This window comes from Pseudophryne corroboree, chromosome 2 (assembly GCF_028390025.1).
Source record: "Pseudophryne corroboree isolate aPseCor3 chromosome 2, aPseCor3.hap2, whole genome shotgun sequence".
NCBI lineage: Eukaryota > Metazoa > Chordata > Amphibia > Anura > Myobatrachidae > Pseudophryne > Pseudophryne corroboree.
In genome coordinates, this window is record NC_086445.1 from 444,963,376 (window position 1) to 444,983,959 (window position 20,584).

The 20,584-nt window shown below is 46.3% G+C and overlaps 1 protein-coding gene across 1 annotated transcript in view; it reads right to left on the minus strand.

The window, feature by feature from the left end:
- Positions 1-229: 229 nt before the first annotated feature.
- NUP88 (nucleoporin 88) overlaps positions 230-20,584 on the minus strand; it is a 176,048-nt gene continuing 155,693 nt past the window's right edge. The window contains exons 14-17 of the mRNA XM_063953674.1: positions 19,884-19,964; positions 19,452-19,578; positions 7,888-8,006; positions 230-479 (exon numbers count right to left, since the gene is read on the minus strand). Coding sequence (XP_063809744.1) covers positions 416-479; positions 7,888-8,006; positions 19,452-19,578; positions 19,884-19,964 — 391 coding nt within the window. The 3' untranslated portion in view covers positions 230-415. The remainder of the gene's footprint in view (positions 480-7,887; positions 8,007-19,451; positions 19,579-19,883; positions 19,965-20,584) is intronic.

The following is a 20,584-nucleotide window of genomic DNA, read 5'->3' on the forward strand; positions in this document are numbered from 1 at the left end:
ACTACAGTCTTCGGCTACAATGGTATTTGTAGTAGAACTTAATGCCTATTCAAAGCTGAAAATAATGAACAGAAATAAAAAATAAATCAATTCAAAAGAATGTTAAAGAATTTTTTTTCTCTCCAGAAGTGATGACTTTTTTAAAAAAAAGTTACGTATTTCACATGCAAAACTTCCGACCACACACAAACTTCGTTTTTTGTAACAAATAGAGATCAAAATGCAGATGTTCGCAATTTCAATGTTTTAATAGAACATTAATATAAATAAGTTGTAGGCACAATATGAAAACAAAAATGATCCTGCCCAAATGTATAGTCTGTTACGGTTTGTGTTGCTGTAGGTATTATGTGGATAGAGTGTTGTCAGTAAATGAAAGTAGTCTCAATATAAAATGTACAAACATCCCCCGAAGTTAAAAGTTCACATGGTTCCGGATATCATTTATTTGCTTCACCATTTCTTGAATATGTTCACCCCTAAACAGAAGAGGGAGAAAATTACAAAAGTAAGGAGATATATATATATATATATATATATATATACACACACACACACACACACATATACATATATACACACATTCTAGAAGAGGATTATGTTTTAACTCTGGAGGTGGGGTAATTGATTGCACATGATCGTGATTTTTCGTTGGCCTATCCTATTACAGAATAGCCCGGTTTTGTTCAGGCAACCAGTTACCCATTTTTGCACAGAGACACATAGGGCTGCGAAAAGCTGTGGATCTGTGTGTTTTCGCAGCAGCTAATCATGGGGGGAAAAAAAACAGTTGCTTATCTGGAATTTGGTTTTGCCTGCCTGAAACCAAATCCACTATTAACGCCGTCATCGGGATAGCCCCAGGTGAGTCAATGAACTCGCACCTAATTAAATTGACCACTATATGTCTTACAGCCTTTTCTATTTTTGGTGTCTGTCCTATTATTTTACTTTGTGGCTAGGTCCTCATTGTCCAAGGTATGTGTATATTACAAATGTCGATAGTATAACGGAAAGCATTTCTCCTAACAGCAATAGGTCTATTCTGTGCATTTAACAAAAAAAAAAAAAAGTTTGATATCAATGGGTCATCCATTCCATGACAGGCATTACTATTTGTTACAGATATACATATATAATAAAGGCAATGCAAACGCAGCCTTAATGTTGCTGGTAAAAATAAGAATTTACTTACCGATAATTCTATTTCTCATAGTCCGTAGTGGATGCTGGGACTCCGTAAGGACCATGGGGAATAGCGGCTCCGCAGGAGACTGGGCACAAAAGTAAAAGCTTGAACTAGCTGGTGTGCACTGGCTCCTCCCCCTATGACCCTCCTCCAAGCCTCAGTTAGGATACTGTGCCCGGACGAGCGTACATTATAAGGAAGGATATTGAATCCCGGGTAAGACTCATACCAGCCACACCAATCACACCGTACAACCTGTGATCTGAACCCAGTTAACAGTATGATAAACGAAGGAGCCTCTGAAAAGATGGCTCACAACAATAATAACCCGAATTTTGTAACAATAACTATATAATACAAGTATTGCAGACAATCCGCACTTGGGATGGGCGCCCAGCATCCACTACGGACTATGAGAAATAGAATTATCGGTAAGTAAATTCTTATTTTCTCTAACGTCCTAAGTGGATGCTGGGACTCCGTAAGGACCATGGGGATTATACCAAAGCTCCCAAACGGGCGGGAGAGTGCGGATGACTCTGCAGCACCGAATGAGAGAACTCCAGGTCCTCCTCAGCCAGGGTATCAAATTTGTAGAATTTAGCAAACGTGTTTGCCCCTGACCAAGTAGCTGCTCGGCAAAGTTGTAAAGCCGAGACCCCTCGGGCAGCCGCCCACGATGAGCCCACCTTCCTTGTGGAATGGGCTTTTACAGATTTTGGCTGTGGCAGGCCTGCCACAGAATGCGCAAGCTGAATTGTACTACAAATCCAACGAGCAATCGTCTGCTTAGAAGCAGGTGCACCCAGCTTGTTGGGTGCATACAGGATAAACAGCGAGTCAGATTTCCTGACTCCAGCCGTCCTGGAAATATATATTTTGAGGGCCCTGACTACGTCCAGTAACTTGGAGTCCTCCAAGTCCCTAGTAGCCGCAGGCACCACAATAGGCTGGTTCACGTGAAACGCTGAAACCACCTTTGGGAGAAATTGAGGACGAGTCCTCAATTCTGCCCTATCCGTGTGAAAAATCAGGTAAGGGCTTTTATAAGATAAAGCCGCCAATTCTGAGACACGCCTGGCTGAAGCCAGGGCTAACAGCATTACCACCTTCCATGTGAGATATTTTAATTCCACAGTGGTGAGTGGTTCAAACCAATGTGATTTTAGGAACCCCAAAACCACATTGAGATCCCAAGGTGCCACCGGGGGCACAAAAGGAGGCTGTATATGCAGTACCCCTTTGACAAACGTCTGGACTTCAGGCACTGAAGCCAGTTCTTTTTGGAAGAAAATCGACAGGGCCGAAATTTGAACCTTAATGGACCCTAATTTTAGGCCCATAGACAGTCCTGTTTGCAGGAAATGTAGGAAGCGACCCAGTTGAAATTCCTCTGTAGGGGCCTCTTTGGCCTCACACCACGCAACATATTTTCGCCAAATGCGGTGATAATGTTTTGCGGTTACATCCTTCCTGGCCTTTATCAGGGTAGGGATGACTTCTTCTGGAATGCCTTTTTCCTTCTGGACGGCGTTCAACCGCCATGCCGTCAAACGCAGCCGCGGTAAGTTTTGGAACAGACAAGGTCCCTGCTGGAGCAGGTCCTTTCTTAGAGGTAGAGGCCACGGGTCCTCCGTGAGCATCTCTTGAAGTTCCGGGTACCAAGTCCTTCTTGGCCAATCCGGAACCACGAGTATAGTTCTTACTCCTCTCCTTTTTATGATTCACAGTACTTTTGGTATGAGAGGCAGAGGAGGGAACACATACACTGACTGGTACACCCATGGTGTTACCAGAGCGTCCGCCGCTATTGCCTGAGGGTCCCTTGACCTGGCGCAATATCTGTCTAGTTTTTTGTTGAGACGGGACGCCATCATGTCCACCTTTGGTTTTTCCCAACGGTTTACCATCTCTTGGAAGACTTCTGGATGAAGTCCCCACTCCCCCGGGTGAAGGTCGTGTCTGCTGAGGAAGTCCGCTTCCCAGTTGTCCACTCCCGGAATGAACACTGCTGACAGTGCTATCACATGATTCTCCGCCCAGCGAAGAATCCTTGCAGCTTCTGCCATCGCCCTCCTGCTTCTCGTGCCGCCCTGTCTGTTTACGTGGGCGACTGACGTGATGTTGTCCGATTGGATCAATACCGCCTGACCCTGAAGCAGGGGTTTTGCTTGACTTAGGGCATTGTAAATGGCCCTTAGTTCCAGAATGTTTATATGAAGAGATGTTTCCATGCTTGACCACAAGCCCTGGAAATTTTGTCCCTGTGTGACTGCTCCCCAGCCTCTCAGGCTGGCATCTGTGGTCACCAGGATCCAATCCTGAATGCCGAATCTGCGGCCCTCTAGTAGATGAGCACTCTGCAGCCACCACAGAAGAGACACCCTTGTCCTTGGCGACAGGGTTATCCGCTGATGCATCTGAAGATGCGATCCGGAGACGTGTCGTTGGAATCAGCTGCGATTTTGGAATATTTAGGATCCACCCGTGCTGACGTAACACTAACTGAGATAGTGCTACTCCGACTTCTAACTGTTCCCTGGACCTTGCCCTTATCAGGAGATCGTCCAAGTAAGGGATAATTAAAACGCCTTTTCTTCGAAGAAGAATCATCATTTCGGCCATTACCTTGGTAAAGACCCGAGGTGCCGTGGACAACCCAAACGGCAGCGTCTGAAACTGATAATGACAGTTTTGTACTACAAACCTGAGGTACCCTTGGTGAGAAGGGTAGATTGGGACGTGGAGATAAGCATCTTTGATGTCCAGAGACACCATATAGTCCCCTTCTTCCAGGTTTGCTATCACTGCTCTGAGTGACTCCATCTTGAATTTGAACCTCTTTATGTAAGTGTTCAAGGATTTTAGATTTAAAATTGGTCTCACCGAGCCGTCCGGCTTCGGTACCACAAACAGCGTGGAATAATACCCCTTTCCCTGTTGTAGGAGAGGTACCTTGATTATCACCTGCTGGGAATACAGCTTGTGAATGGCTTCCAAAACTGCCTCCCTGTCGGAGGGAGACTTTGGTAGAGCAGACTTCAGGAACCGGCGAGGGGGAGACGTCTCGAATTCCAGTTTGTACCCCTGTGATACTACCTGCAGAATCCAGGGGTCCACTTGCGAGTGAGCCCACTGCGCGTTGAAATTTTTGAGACGGGCCCCCACCGTGTCCGAGTCCGCTTGTAAAGCCCTAGCGTCATGCTGACGACTTGGCAGAAGCAGAGGAGGGCTTCTGCTCCTGGGAAGAGGCTGCCTGGTGCAGTCTTTTTCCTCTTCCTCTGCCCCGGGGCAGAAATGAGTGGCCTTTTGCCCGCCTGTACTTATGGGAACGAAAGGACTGAGTTTGAAAAGACGGTGTCTTTTTCTGCCGAGAGGTGACCTGGGGTAAAAAGGTGGACTTTCCGTCCGTTGCCGTGGCCACCAAATAACTCCTCTCCTTTAAACGGCAATACTTCCATATGTCGTTTGGAATCCGCATCCCCTGACCACTGTCGCGTCCATAACGCTCTTCTGGCAGAAATGAACATAGCACTCACTCTTGATGCCAGGGTGCAAATATCCCTCTGTGCATCACGCATATATAGTAATGCATCCTTCAAATGCTCTATAGTTAGTAATATACTGTCCCTATCCAGGGTATCAATATTTTCAGTCAAGGAATCCGACCACGCCACTCCAGCACTGCACATCCAGGCTGATGCGATTGCTGGTCGCAGTATAACACCAGTATGTGTGTATATACCCTTCAGGATATTTTCCAGCCTTCTATCCGCTGGTTCTTTGAGGGCGGCCGTATCAGGAGACGGTAACGCTACTTGTTTAGATAAACGTGTGAGCGCTTTATCTACTTTAGGGGGTGTTTCCCAACGCGCCCTAACCTCTGGCGGGAAAGGGTATAGTGCCAATAATTTATTAGAAATTAGCACTTTTTTATCGGGGGAAACCCACGCTTTATCACACACCTCATTTAATTCATCTGACTCCGGAAAAGCTACTGGTAGTTTTTTCACTCCCCACATAATACCCTTCTTTGTGGTACTTGTAGTGTCAGAAATGTTCAATGCCTCCTTCATTGCCGTGATCATGTAACGTGTGGCCCTACTGGACATTACGTTTGTCTCCTCACCGTCGACACTGGACTCAGTATCCGTGTCTGGGTCTGTGTCGACCCACTGAGGTAACGGGCGTTGCATCGCCCCTGACGGTGTCTGAGACGCCTGGAAAGGCACTAATTGATTTGTCGGCTGTCTCATGTCGTCAACAGTTTTTTGTAAAGTGCTGACATTGTCACGTAGTTCTTTAAATACAACCATCCAGTCAGGTGTCGACTCCCTAGGGGGTGACATCACTAATACAGGCAATTGCTCTGCTTCCACATCATTTTCCTCCTCATACATGGCGACACAATCGTACCGACACCCAGCACACACACAGGGAATGCTCTGATAGAGGACAGGACCCCACTAGCCCTTTGGGGAGACAGAGGGAGAGTTTGCCAGCACACACCAGAGCGCTATATATATATATATATATATAGGGATAACCTTATATAAGTGTTACTCCCTTTTATAGCTGCTGTTTATAATTTAGCTGCCAATAGTGCCCCCCCTCTCTCGTTTTTACCCTGATTCTGTAGGGACTGCAGGGGAGAGTCAGGGAGCCGTCCTTCCAGCGGAACTGTGAGGGAAAATGGAGCTTGTGTGCTGAGGAGATAGGCTCCGCCCCTTCACGACGGCCTTATCTCCCGCTTTTTTCTGGAAAACTGGCAGGGGTTAAATACATCCATATAGCCCAGGAGCTATATGTGATGTATTTCTTTTGCCATCCTAAGGTATTTCTGTTTTTATTGCGTCTCAGGGCGCTCCCCCCCAGCGCCCTGCACCCTCAGTGACCGGAGTGTGAAGTGTGCTGAGAGCAATGGCGCACAGCTGCAGTGCTGTGCGCTACCTTAGTTGAAGACAGGAACGTCTTCTGCCGCCGATTTCACCGGACCTCTTCGTTCTTCTGGCTCTGTAAGGGGGCCGGCGGCGCGGCTCCGGGACCCATCCAGGCTGAGCCTGTGATCGTCCCTCTGGAGCTAATGTCCAGTAGCCTAAGAAACCCAATCCACTCTGCACGCAGGTGAGTTCGTTTCTTCTCCCCTTAGTCCCACGATGCAGTGAGCCTGTTGCCAGCAGGACTCACTGAAAATAAAAAACCTAAAATAAACTTTTACTCTAAGCAGCTCAGGAGAGCCACCTAGCATGCACCCTTCTCGTTCGGGCACAAAAATCTAACTGAGGCTTGGAGGAGGGTCATAGGGGGAGGAGCCAGTGCACACCAGCTAGTTCAAGCTTTTACTTTTGTGCCCAGTCTCCTGCGGAGCCGCTATTCCCCATGGTCCTTACGGAGTCCCAGCATCCACTTAGGACGTTAGAGAAATATACACCTATTTATCTACTTCTATAAATCATCCCAAGACCTTTATTAAAAGTACAAGTATTTGATATCTTTACATTTCGAATAGATAAATTGTCCAATATATTTTGAATTGCTGTAAAAGTAAAGTAACCATGGAAAGAATGGTGCAAGTGTAATTGGTAACGAAACTAAGTTTTCCAAGTACTACCAATTTCTTCTTTGCTTGAGCGACTAAGCAATCCGGTCTAAAACGTCTCCTGTATGTGTGCGCGCGCAAGGGATGTGCAGTAAAGAATTTTAATTACAAAGTGAATATTACATTTTTTCAAAGTATTCCCCAGAGGAGTCTATGCAAAGTTGCATGTGCTCAATCCACTCTGAAGCAGGTACAGATATGTCTTCTACATGCTTGATGAAGTTCTCCACTGCAGCTTCCTGCGACTCAAAACTAATCCCATACATCTTGCACTTTATTTGTGGGAACACAAAGTAAATCGCAGTGGGCCAGGTCTGGACTGTACGGCAGATGACAGAGCTCCTGGATGCATTCATGGACCAGAAAATCCTGGACTCGTGGGCAGGTGCATTGTCAGGATGGAGAAGGGCAACACCAGTGAGTTCTTGGATGGCATCTAGAAATGGCTTCCAGCACTTGTGACAGGCACTGGTTGGACGTAGACCCCTGTGACTGCGCTGCTACATAAGTGGTACGGTAGCTACATGACCAGTCTTGCCCACAAAAACAGCCACCATCTGCTTGGCTATGCTGACATCGGAACGTCTGTGGTGACTCACCTCTAAGTGGGGTCCACTGGGCCGACTATTGTTTTGTCTCAGAATCGAAACTGTAGATCCAGGATTCATCACCAATGATGATCTCCCAGACAGAGTTTGAGTTGCTGTCATCTAACTTGGCCAGCATGTAGCAGCACCAAGTCACCTGAGCCTCCTTCTGCTCTCAAGTCAGCTGGTGGGGTACCAGCTGACTTGAGAGCAGAAGGCGGCTCAGGCCAGAAACCTTGCTCATGCCAAGCTCTTCATGGATTATCAAGCTGATGGATCTCAATAAGATACCCATCTCCTACTCTAACTTGGCCACGGTCATACTTTGTCTGTAAATGGCTTCCAGCACTTGTGACAGGCATTGGTTGGTGTACCACTCCCCAGTGATAGTGCACTGCTGCATGAATGGTACATTAGCTACATGACCAGCATAGGAGTTAAATAAATGCTCAACAGGTTTAAAAATAGTGTATTATTTGAACCTATAATATATGCTTAAGTAACAGGCTTACTCTTCTTTTAACACGGTCTGTATACACTTCCGCTGATAATCACTCAGAGTTAAATTAGATTTTCTGGGGCTTTTTCCATTCTCCATCTGTTTCTCCTGATAAGCCATCTTCATTTTAACCTATGTAGAAGAAAAACAAAGGAATAAAAAAAAATAATGTATCTTTCTGAACGCTTACACAAATACTCAGATGAACATGTGTTGCAATTGGGGGAACGTGGGATTGTTCAGTAAAGGTCCTGGTTCCTAGGGTGAAAAAGTTAACTAATCCTACGGCAGGAAATAAAAAAAAATAGGGAATAACCAACAAACACGGAACAAAACAAAAAAAGCTACAAGACATGACCAAAAAGAAGCCAAGTGGGAAAGCAGTGTTGCATTGGGGAACATAAGCAGTCTAAAGAACAAACAGGATTGAAGAAAACAAAATGGTGCAAATCAGTAGAAGCCAGGAACCACTAGGAAACTGCAGTCTTTAGCACTTTATGCTCAAAACCAATGTCTGCTGTGGCACTGCAGATTTTGAAAAACCTAGGTGAAAATATGGTCCAAGAAAGCCTGACTACAAAAGGCACAACATGTATGGATGACACCAGCGGAACGAGACAATTCTGAAGGAAGGATTGAAGTTTGATGGAATGGTATAAGTTTAAATATGCAGCACAAGGGGGCGTGGCCAGGACGGGCATGGAGTAGCACTCATTTTGTGTAGCTCTCCAGCCACTACATCCTAAAACTACATCCTGTACCCCCCCTGGGTCCAACTTTACGGCCACCGACCTATGAGTGTCCCCTGCCTCCCCCAGGAGTACATTTGCACCTGCTGCCGCTGTGATTGGAGGTCCGGGAGCTTTGGAAGCCGGCGGGCCCTGATCTGCCTCGGGTGCTGCTGCCTCGTGCGGGGACCGGAAGTTCGGCTCTGCTCCTGTCCCGCTTGCCGCTCGCTGCGGCCGACTGAAGCACCGAGGAGAGAGTGTGCCGGGCTCTTGTCTGTCGCCCTGCGGGGTCTCTGCGTGGTCCGGGGGAAGCCGCGGTCTGGAGTTCCCTGAGCTGTCCCCTCTGCTACGGGGACGCGCTGTCCGTGAAACCGGAAGTGCGGCCCCGCTATCCGCCGCCGCCTGCACCAGCCTGTCGGGACACGGTGACTGGAGGTGAGACACCCAGACACCAGTGGGGGAAGTATAAAAGTGAGTGGGATAGCCTGGCTTTATCCGGGGTAACTGCCTTGGCGGCCATTGTCTACTATTCAGGGAGTCAGGTGCTGGGGACACTGGTGGATGCTGGGTTGCATATGACCCTCTCCCTCCCTCTAATTCTATCCTCAAGTGCCGGAAACCACTTTATATATCCTGCAGCTCTGATAGGGAGTGATAATCCCTGTGCCCTTGCTGAAGCGGTACATCTAGGGATTGTGGCCCTGCTGACTATTTCTACATATCTATAATTTGCCTGACGCCCGTTTGCCGGCTGAGGTGGGCACCCCCCCCCTTTTTCTTTGCCTATATTTGCTTTGATACGTCCTGCAGACCAGGAGAACCAACACCGTGCTGTCCAAAATGGTGAAGGGTCGCCAGACTGGCGCAGCGGCAGGGGCGATGGATAAGTTTGTTCGTGACCAGGGCCCTCAGCAGCGGAGAGGGGAGACTACAAGATCCGAGGTATCGCCCCCATCCCCCGCTAACAGCTCCGTCTCCTCTGACCCTCCAGATGCTGCACTGCAGAGAGTCCTGGATGCGGTAAATGCCAGTGAAGTGCGTCTGGCTGATAAAATCGGGCAGGTGCAGTCCGACCTCTCCATTATTCATCAAGACCTCCAGCGGGTGAGAGAGAGAGTGGGAGAAGCAGAGACCCGTATTTCCAATATTGAAGATACCGTTGGTCCGCTGGGTCGTCGCACTGATGCATTGGAGTCCCAGATGAATGATGTACGCAAAAAGCTCACGGATGTGGAGGGGCGTCTGCGGCGCAACAATGTCCGCTTTATTGGCCTGCCTGAAAAAGAAGAGGGCCCCACTCCCGAGGAATTTCTTGTAAAATGGCTCCGTGATTTTTTCGGATCTGAGGAATTCTCACCTTACTTTTCTGTTGAACGGGCCCATAGAGTCCCAATGCGCCCGCTGCCGCCGGGGACACCACCCCGTACCTTTATTGCTAAGTTCCTCCACTACCGGGATCGGGACACCGTTCTGAGGCTGGCTCGTACTAAGGGCCCTTTGAAATGGAATGGATCGCCAATATCGGTCTTCCCGGACTTTGCGGTGGATGTACAAAAAGATAGGGCTCAGTTTATACCCGTCAAGAGGAGGCTACGTGAACTTGACCTGCCGTATGCCATGCTATTCCCGTCCAGACTGCGGGTGGTGGCGGATGGGGAAACAAAGTTTTTCGCGACCCCTCGTGAGGCCATGGTGTGGCTGGACAGACGATTCCCGGCGAGGCGCGCCCTTGCGGATTAGTAACTATCCGGCTGATATTGGAAGCTGATTTTCTTCTGATCTCCTTAGGGCTAATTATTTTGTCTGTTTTGCATACATGTGTTAGTTATTGCAGGGCCTGTTTGAGTGCTGTCGATGCTTCCCTTACATTGTTACCGCAGCTCAGACAGGACATATGTATACTCTTTAAGTCAACTATGATATACTTGGCATGTTCTTGTATATGATTATACCCTGGGGTTCTTTTGCTCTCTTTTCTTCCTGGTATATTATCGGTCTCAATGTGGGAGGATGGGGGGACAGGGGGGACTGCTGAATGTTTGCCTTGCCATAGGTGGTTTTCTGATATCAGAGTGTGGTTTTTATCTTGGGTATTAGAAGGACCTAGGGGGCGGATCTTTATAATCCCCCTCATTTGTTTTTGTTTTCGAGGGGGGAATGATTAGTGGCTGGGAGCAACTTTCTAATTTCGCTGTTTTCTAGTTGTTCTCTATTCCCGAGAGTCATTACATTCTTGGCCCCGATTAAGGAGTGTATGCACCTGCCAATGGTGCAATACAGTTTGGTTTATTTTAGTTTTTAGGTATGTACACTCAGTTTTGGGATCCAGGTATGCTGCATGTTGGGGGTGGTATACAGGGTGGGGGAAAGGGGAGGGGGCTGGGTTATGTTTACTTTTTGAGCGGAAATGTATGTTGTGAAAGTACATGGTTTACAACTGTGCAATATAAGCAATGGTGTCTGGTTACAGAATTTGTAGGTGGTGGGGCTGACCGGCTGCGGGGCGATGTACTGATTATACCTCTGATGTGCAATGACGGGGATTAAGGTGTTGTCGTGGAATGTGAGAGGGCTCAACGATAAAGTTAAGAGGTCCCTTGTGCTCCGACAGCTCAAACACTATGCCGCTGATATTGTTTGTCTTATGGAAACACACTTGGTGGGTAGTAGGATTCTCTCACTGAAGAGGCCCTGGGTGGGTTGGGCATACCACTCTATGCACACGTCCGCCTCACGCGGGGTTTCAGTCCTTATTAAGCGGACCATCCCTTTTGTAATGGAGTCTATACAAACGGATCCTTGGGGGAGATTTGTGTTCTTGAAATGTAGATTGTTTTATGTTCCTGTCCTCCTGCTAGCAGTCTATGTGCCCCCTCCATACTCTCCCGATGTACTTAAGAGGGTTGCTGGGTTCATGGCCTTATCCCCCGGGGTGTCTGTTATCTGCCTGGGGGACTTCAATAATGTGCTAGACGTGGCAATGGATAGGCTCTCCATGTCTCCATCTGCTGCGGGGCCTGGGAGGTCTGGGTTTGCAGATGTGGTGATGGGGTTGGGCCTGGTCGATCCGTGGAGACTGAGACACCCTTCTCTTAAACAATATTCGTGTTTTTCACACTCCCATTCTTCGTTCTCCAGGATGGACTTGGCCCTCCTCTCGAGTGACATGGTTCCCCGCGTCGGCAATATTAGATATGAGACTAGAGGTATATCAGACCACTCCCCCTTGACCTTTAATTTAGACTTTAATTGTGATAGAGGCCAAGCTGTGTGGAAATTTAACCCATTCTGGCTCGTTCATATGGGAGATGGATCTGAAATGGTAGCCGCATGGCGGGAGTTTTTCGAGCTAAATAGTACTGACCAGTCTATCTCTAACTTATGGGACACATTTAAGGCTTTTCTACGGGGGAGTTTGATTAAACGGGTGTCTGAGTTAAAATCCTTTTATAGGAGAAGGGAGGTTGAGTTGGAGGCCCGGAGTGTCGCTGCAGAACTACAATACTTGCAGGATTCCTTGATTAGTTCCAAGTCAGCCTGGTTGTCGGCTCAGAGGGAATGGAGAGGCTACCTAATGGAAAAGACTCAGCATAGACTCCTTTTCTCATCCCATACCTTTTACGCTACAGGGGACAGGCCGGGGACATACCTGGCCTCGCTGGCTCGGGGAGACAGACCTACTAGTGTGGTGGTAGAAATTGTGAGCACTGAAGGTGTCCACCTGACCCGGACTCCACAGATCACGGCTGCATTTGTATCCTTCTATAGTCACTTATATGAATCTAAATTAGATTGTACCTTAACACAATTACATGATTACTTGGATGGTGTCTGCTTCCCTACCCTGTCCAGGGAGGCCTGTGACCTTTTGGAGGTGCCTATTTCCCCTGACGAAGTTAGAGCAGCGATTGAGGCCTCTCCTAGTGGTAAAGCCCCGGGCTTGGATGGAATACCATCCGAGGTCTATAAGCATAATTTGGAGTTTTTTGTCCCCCGCCTACTTGAGTTATATGACCAGATGTTTACACAGGATTCTCTCCCCCCGTCTATGGCGGAGGCAGTGATTGTGGTTCTCCCTAAACCTGACAAGGATCCTAAGAAAGTGGAGTCCTACCGTCCTATATCCCTCCTACCCACTGACATAAAAATTTTGGCTAAGATATTGGCTACTAGACTAAATACAGTTATCTCCCACATTATACACCCAGATCAGACGGGATTTATGCCTAATAAATCGACCTCCATTAATCTCAGACGCCTGTTTACCCACCTACAATTCCCCCGGGCGGACCCTTCCTCCTCCATTGTCGTTTCACTGGATGCCGCTAAGGCTTTTGATTCTGTGGAATGGGAATATTTATGGGAAGTTATGCGTAGATTTGGCATCGGCCCGAAATTTATTAAGTATGTTCAACTGATGTACTCCTCTCCCTCGGCAAGGGTGGCGGTCAATGGTTTCGTATCTCACTCCTTTCCCTTATCTAGAGGCACGCGACAGGGATGCCCCTTGTCCCCTACCCTGTTTGCTATGGCCGTTGAACCCCTTGCATGTCTTCTGAGAACAGATGCGGGTATTTATGGACTTAAAGTGGGTGATCGGGAGGACAGAGTGGCCCTATACGCTGATGACATCCTGATGTTTGTGGATCGCTATGCTGAGTCTATGCCTAGGATCTTGGAAATTATTGATGGGTTCGGGCGATACTCTGGTTTACCGATAAACTGGGAGAAATCCTCTATTATTCCACTTAAGGGCGAAGTCCCTGCATCCCCGTTGGTGGTTCTTCCACTGAAGTGGGTGGAATCTTTCAAATATTTGGGTATCTGGGTATCTAATAACTCTCAAAAATTCTCTTCTCTTAATATTGCTCCTCAAATAGGGTATCTCCGCGGCCGGGTGCAGACGTGGGGTAAGTTGCCCTTAACAGTCACGGGGCGGGTGAATATGGTTAAAATGGTCTTCCTGCCCAAGCTTCTCTATGTCCTGCAGCAATCACCCGTTTACATCCCACAGAAGATTTTCAAACAAATAGACGGGTTGCTGTCCTCCCTGGTGTGGGCTAGTAAACGAGCACGCTTAAAACTAGACACCATGACCAGAACACGTGAAACGGGGGGGTCTGGCTCTCCCCAATTTCCGTTTCTACTACTACGCGGCGCAACTGATACATGTTTGGGAGTGGGTCAATGATCTCGACCCCTTGGCTTTGCATTCACTGATGCTGCATCACGACTACCCGGGGGGCTCCCCATTACAGCTACTTCTATGTGGCAGCGTTAAAATGTCCACAATACCGCTTATTAAGCAAGCCATCCTGGTGTGGAAAGCGGTGCACTCGGTGATGCGGGGCCACGGCGTCGACCCTGACACCCCTCTAGATAACATATATGGGCTTTCGGAACTGTGTCATCTTCAGGTCCGAGAAGTTTGGGGAAGATGGGGAGTATCATCTCTGGGCCATATATATAGTGACGGGATTCTTAACTCTTTCCAACAACTTCAACACGCACATAACATTCCCTCAAGGTTCTTTTTTCAATTCCTACAGTTGAGACATGCACTGGCAGCCCAGTTTCCAAATGGTCCTCCAGTCCTAGCTGATTCCCCGGTTAAAACAATGTTGCAAACGCTAGACTCGGGTCATTTAGTCTCTAGGATATATGGTCGTATCCTGCAAATGCACCACAGTGACCCTCTCATGGCTCTTCGGGGTAAGTGGGAATCGGATGTGGGTACGATATCGGACGATGCATGGAATACTGCCATAGGGGCCCATCGGATCTCCACTTCCTCTGTTAGATATCAGCAAATACAACTATACATTCTACACAGGGTGTATATGACCCCGGTGAGATTAGCACATATCGGGGGTGCTCACAACTCGCAATGCCCTAGATGTGGGGTCATGGATGCAGACTTTTGGCATTTACTATGGTTGTGTCCTGGTGTGTCTGTGTTTTGGACGGCGGTTATACGGATTTTATGTGACACAGGTATTCCCTCCTTCGTATGTACTCCTGCACTTTGTACACTGTTGATTGTGGACGAGGAAGCCTTAGACCCACCTAGTAGGCGATATGTTATTAACTTATGCGATTTAGCTAGGGTCTGTATTGCCCGGCTATGGCTAGCCAGTGAGGCCCCGACTCCTGGGGCGTGGATATCCCTGGTCAATGAAACAATTGCGCATGAAAAATTTGTGTTTCTGGCTAGGAAGGTGGAGGGGAAGTGGTCCACAATATGGGGTAGATGGATGGACTCTAAGTATTACAAAGAGAGATATAGCTAAACCCGTGTTCTTCCCCGTGAGTCAATAAGGGATGTTGCGCGAGGGGGGAGTCCCCGCGGCCGGTCTTGCCTTGCTATGATGTTTGTAACACAATGTGATAATTCTGCTCTGTTTATGGGATTAAGAGATCTGTTGTGTTTAGGACGTGTTGAGCTAAGACACCAATGCTATATGATTACATGTTTTATGAGTAATAATGATTACTGAATATAGTACAGACTGCATACATGTACTGCTACCTCCACACATGTTGGGTGTGGAAATTGTTTGTGTGTTGTATGTGTGAAATGTTAAAACAAAATTGAAAATCTCAATAAAAAATATTGAATTCAAAAAAAAAATATGCAGCACAAGACAGCCATTTCAGAACCATTCTATCATTACAAGAAGGGGACCAGGTCTTGCATTATGTGGAATGGGGAAATACGTTTGTGGAGATTAGAGATGAGCGGGTTCGGTTTCTTTGAATCCGAACCCGCACGAACTTCACTTTTTTTTTTCACGGGTCCGAGCGACTCGGATCTTCCCGCCTTGCTCGGTTAACCCGAGCGCGCCCGAACGTCATCATGACGCTGTCGGATTCTCGCGAGACTCTGATTCTATATAAGGAGCCGCGCGTCGCCGCCATTTTCACACGTGCATTGAGATTGATAGGGAGAGGACGTGGCTGGCGTCCTCTCCATTAGAATAGATTAGAAGAGAGAGAGAGAGAGAGAGATTGTGCAGACAGAGTTTACCACAGTGACCAGTGCAGTTGTTGTTAAGTTAACTTTTATTTAATATATCCGTTCTCTGCTATATCCGTTCTCTGCCTGAAAAAAACGATACACAGCAGTCACACAGTGTGACTCAGTCTGTGTGCACTCAGCTCAGCCCAGTGTGCTGCACATCAATGTATAAAAGCTTATAATAATTGTGGGGGAGACTGGGGAGCACTGCAGGTTGTTATAGCAGGAGCCAGGAGTACATAATATTATATTAATTTAAAATTAAACAGTGCACACTTTTGCTGCAGGAGTGCCACTGCCAGTGTGACTAGTGGTGACCAGTGCCTGACCACCAGTATAGTAGTATATTGTTGTATACTATCTCTTTATCAACCAGTCTATATTAGCAGCAGACACAGTACAGTGCGGTAGTTCACGGCTGTGGCTACCTCTGTGTCGGCAGTCGGCAGGCAGTCCGTCCATCCATAATTGTATAATTATATACCACCTAACCGTGGTATTTTTTTTTCTTTCTTTATACCGTCGTCATAGTCATACTAGTTGTTACGAGTATACTACTATCTCTTTATCAACCAGTGTACAGTGCGGTAGTTCACGGCTGTGGCTACCTCTGTGTCGGAACTCGGCAGGCAGTCCGTCCATCCATAATTGTATTATTATAATATATACCACCTAACCGTGGTTTTTTTTTCATTCTTTATACCGTCATAGTCAGTCATACTAGTTGTTACGAGTATACTACTATCTCTTTATCAACCAGTGTACAGTGCGGTAGTTCACGGCTGTGGCTACCTCTGTGTCGGCAGTCGGCAGGCAGTCCGTCCATCCATAATTGTATTATAATATATACCACCTAACCGTGGTTTTTTTTTCATTCTTTATACCGTCATAGTGTCATACTAGTTGTTACGAGTATACTACTATCTCTTTATCAACCAGTGTACAGTGCGGTAGTTCACGGCTGTGGCTACCTCTGTGTCGGCAGTCGGCAGGCAGTCCGTCCATCCATAATTGTATTATAATATATACCACCTAACCGTGGTTTTTTTTTCATTCTTTATACCGTCATAGTCAGTCATACTAGTTGTTACGAGTATACTACTATCTCTTTATCAACCAGTGTACAGTGCGGTAGTTCACGGCTGTGGCTACCTCTGTGTCGGAACTCGGCAGGCAGTCCGTCCATCCATAATTGTATTATTATAATATATACCACCTAACCGTGGTTTTTTTTTCATTCTTTATACCGTCATAGTCAGTCATACTAGTTGTTACGAGTATACTACTATCTCTTTATCAACCAGTGTACAGTGCGGTAGTTCACGGCTGTGGCTACCTCTGTGTCGGAACTCGGCAGGCAGTCCGTCCATCCATAATTGTATTATAATATATACCACCTAACCGTGGTTTTTTTTTCGTTCTTTATACCGTCGTCATACTAGTTGTTACGAGTATACTACTATCTCTTTATCAACCAGTGTACAGTGCGGTAGTTCACGGCTGTGGCTACCTCTGTGTCGGAACTCGGCAGGCAGTCCGTCCATCCATAATTGTATTATAATATATACCACCTAACCGTGGTTTTTTTTTCGTTCTTTATACCGTCGTCATACTAGTTGTTACGAGTATACTACTATCTCTTTATCAACCAGTGTACAGTGCGGTAGTTCACGGCTGTGGCTACCTCTGTGTCGGCACTCGGCAGGCAGTCCGTCCAACCATAATTGTATTATATACCACCTAACCGTGGTTTTTTTTTCATTCTTTATACCGTCGTCATACTAGTTGTTACGAGTATACTACTATCTCTTTATCAACCAGTGTACAGTGCGGTAGTTCACGGCTGTGGCTACCTCTGTGTCGGCACTCGGCAGGCAGTCCGTCCAACCATAATTGTATTATATACCACCTAACCGTGGTTTTTTTTTCATTCTTTATACCGTCGTCATACTAGTTGTTACGAGTATACTACTATCTCTTTATCAACCAGTGTACAGTGCGGTAGTTCACGGCTGTGGCTACCTCTGTGTCGGCACTCGGCAGCCCGTCCATAATTGTATATACCAGTGACCTAACCGTGGTTTTTTTTTTCTTTCTTTATACATACATACTAGTTACGAGTATACTATCTCTTTATCAACCAGTCTATATATTAGCAGCAGACACAGTACAGTGCGGTAGTTCACGGCTGTGGCTACCTCTGTGTCGGCACTCGGCAGCCCGTCCATAATTGTATATACCACCTAACCGTGGTTTTTTTTTCTTTCTTTATACATACATACTGCAGTGCCACTCCTAGATGGGCCCGGTGTTTGTGTCGGCCACTAGGGTCGCTAATCTTACTCACACAGTCAGCTACCTCATTGCGCCTCTTTTTTTCTTTGCGTCATGTGCTGTTTGGGGAGGGTTTTTTGGAAGGGCCATCCTGCGTGACACTGCAGTGCCACTCCTAGATGGGCCCGGTGTTTGTGTCGGCCACTAGGGTCGCTAATCTTACTCACACAGCTACCTCATTGCGCCTCTTTTTTTCTTTGCGTCATGTGCTGTTTGGGGAGGGTTTTTTGGAAGGGACATCCTGCGTGACACTGCAGTGCCACTCCTAGATGGGCCCGGTGTTTGTGTCGGCCACTAGGGTCGCTTATCTTACTCACACAGCGACCTCGGTGCAAATTTTAGGACTAAAAATAATATTGTGAGGTGTGAGGTATTCAGAATAGACTGAAAATGAGTGTAAATTATGGTTTTTGAGGTTAATAATACTTTGGGATCAAAATGACCCCCAAATTCTATGATTTAAGCTGTTTTTTAGTGTTTTTGGAAAAAAACACCCGAATCCAAAACACACCCGAATCCGACAAAAATAATTCGGTGAGGTTTTGCCAAAACGCGTTCGAACCCAAAACACGGCCGCGGAACCGAACCCAAAACCCGAAAAATTTCAGGCGCTCATCTCTAGACTGGAGATATTCAGGGACAAATTTCAGTAGCATCCTGTTTCTGTAGTAATAAAAAGCCTTGTAGGATCACTCCAACTTGGTGTAACCTTCTCACGAATAAAAGAAGTGGGAGTGCAAACCTCTTGCAGATGACAGTTTCCTCACCAGAAATCTAAGAACCGATCAAGACAGTAGAAAATAGCTGGCTTACAGCCATACTGTAAAGGCCATGAGAAAACAGTTGCCTAGGGCTTAGAGAAGCTGCAATACTCAATTCATTCATAACTATATTCATTCCCCCCCCAAAAAAAAACAAGGACGAGGGAGGGAGAATTGGAAGTACACCAGTTGATGGCAGCAAGCAATGACCAGGATGTTGGGTACCTGGCTAAAAAACCATAGGACTTTAACATTGCATTAATGGCAGTTCTGCCCATCTCCCAGGAACTGTATAGAAAAAAGCCTGCCTACAGAGGATATTTGCTTGCCCACTCGCTGCAAAGATCGATCCAGCAATCATTGGTGATAGCCTGAGGCATCCCAGATTTACTATAGTAATCAAGATCCCCCAAGAGTTGTGCTCAACTCTCTAATGTCTGGAAAGTTGTAGAGACAGACCATTCTATCAAGGCAGTGTACATGCGAAAGATACACAAGAAAAACTTAAACAAGCTTACAAGGAAGAGGTACAGAAGAATATAAACCAAAGCACACTAAGTCACACCAAATTGATATGACTGGGGTGTATGGAATTGCAAAAGAACCAACTTTTCTTACTTTGTGTCCATTCTCCAGGGGCAAGCCTATACCCAATTTTCCTGTGTCCCACAATTATAGCATAGAATTTAATATAAGCAATCTAATCTAAATTACTTTACAGCTGCAACATTTCTACCTGTTTTATAGCATTCCCCAGATGATGCAGTTGTTCTTGTGTGGTCTGTAATTCTTTCTTCATGTCTCGTTCACTGTCAGATAAAACTGGGAGTCTAGTATGGAAACTCCGCAGCACTGCCTTCATCCTTATAAACAGATTACCAGAGTAGAATGGTTACATGTTTTTATACAACACTCATGTGACTAAAGAACAACTATTTTCTCAATACGGAAAACATTTTTTGGTACTTATGAAGGAGTGGTACAGAAAATAAATATTAATCTAGAATATTCCCATTGAGAGACATGCACCTTTGCGTATCTCTCAATCAAAACACAGATGCAGTTTATGGAAGCATTCCTTTCTACCCCATCCAGCTATGAAGACATAAGATAAAAGGCGCCATCTATAAAAGGCAACAAGCCTTGGAGGCAGAATAGGCGTGCTGACCTGTTTATGAGATCTTCCTGTTTATCTTTGGCCTCCTCAAATTTCTCGGCAAGACGTTCAGCCGTTTCTTTAAGGCTTTTCCTAGACAACACAAAATAAGCTATTAGCTTGCTTTTTGCACTGCCAAAACTTAAAAAACTAAATGCATCCATTAAAATTTAGAGTATATGTGCAAATAATCCATGGACAAATGACAAAACAGTCCGTGTTTCGTCTCCTAATGAAGGGCATGGTAGTTCTCCTTTCATCTGATGTTTGCCAGCTGCAGTAACACATTACCTAACATGCCGATGATCAGGAAAAAGCATAAATGTGATTGGTAGACCTGATGGAGCGAGCAGAGCGCCAGCGACCAGATGGTATTCTGGAGGAGCAGCTCGTCTCAGCTTGCGTGAGAAAAATGTTGTGCAAATACCAGCAAACTGAAATGAAGTATCTGCATGCCACACCTTCTATAATCATGTACCTGTGTGACATATTGTACACTTGGCCTCAATACAACTATAAAAACACAGCTGAGCGAGTGCAATATTTCTAAATCAATGAGTCTTTTGGCAATCACCCCTTTCACGTTTAAGTGACATCTGACTTGAGCCACTACTTAGTGTACGCTGACTAGCAGGAGAGAGTTCTTAGAAGAAGAGTTTTATAATATAATGTTTTCAAGTTTTTAACCTTCAGCTTTCCTGGTGTTGATGTTT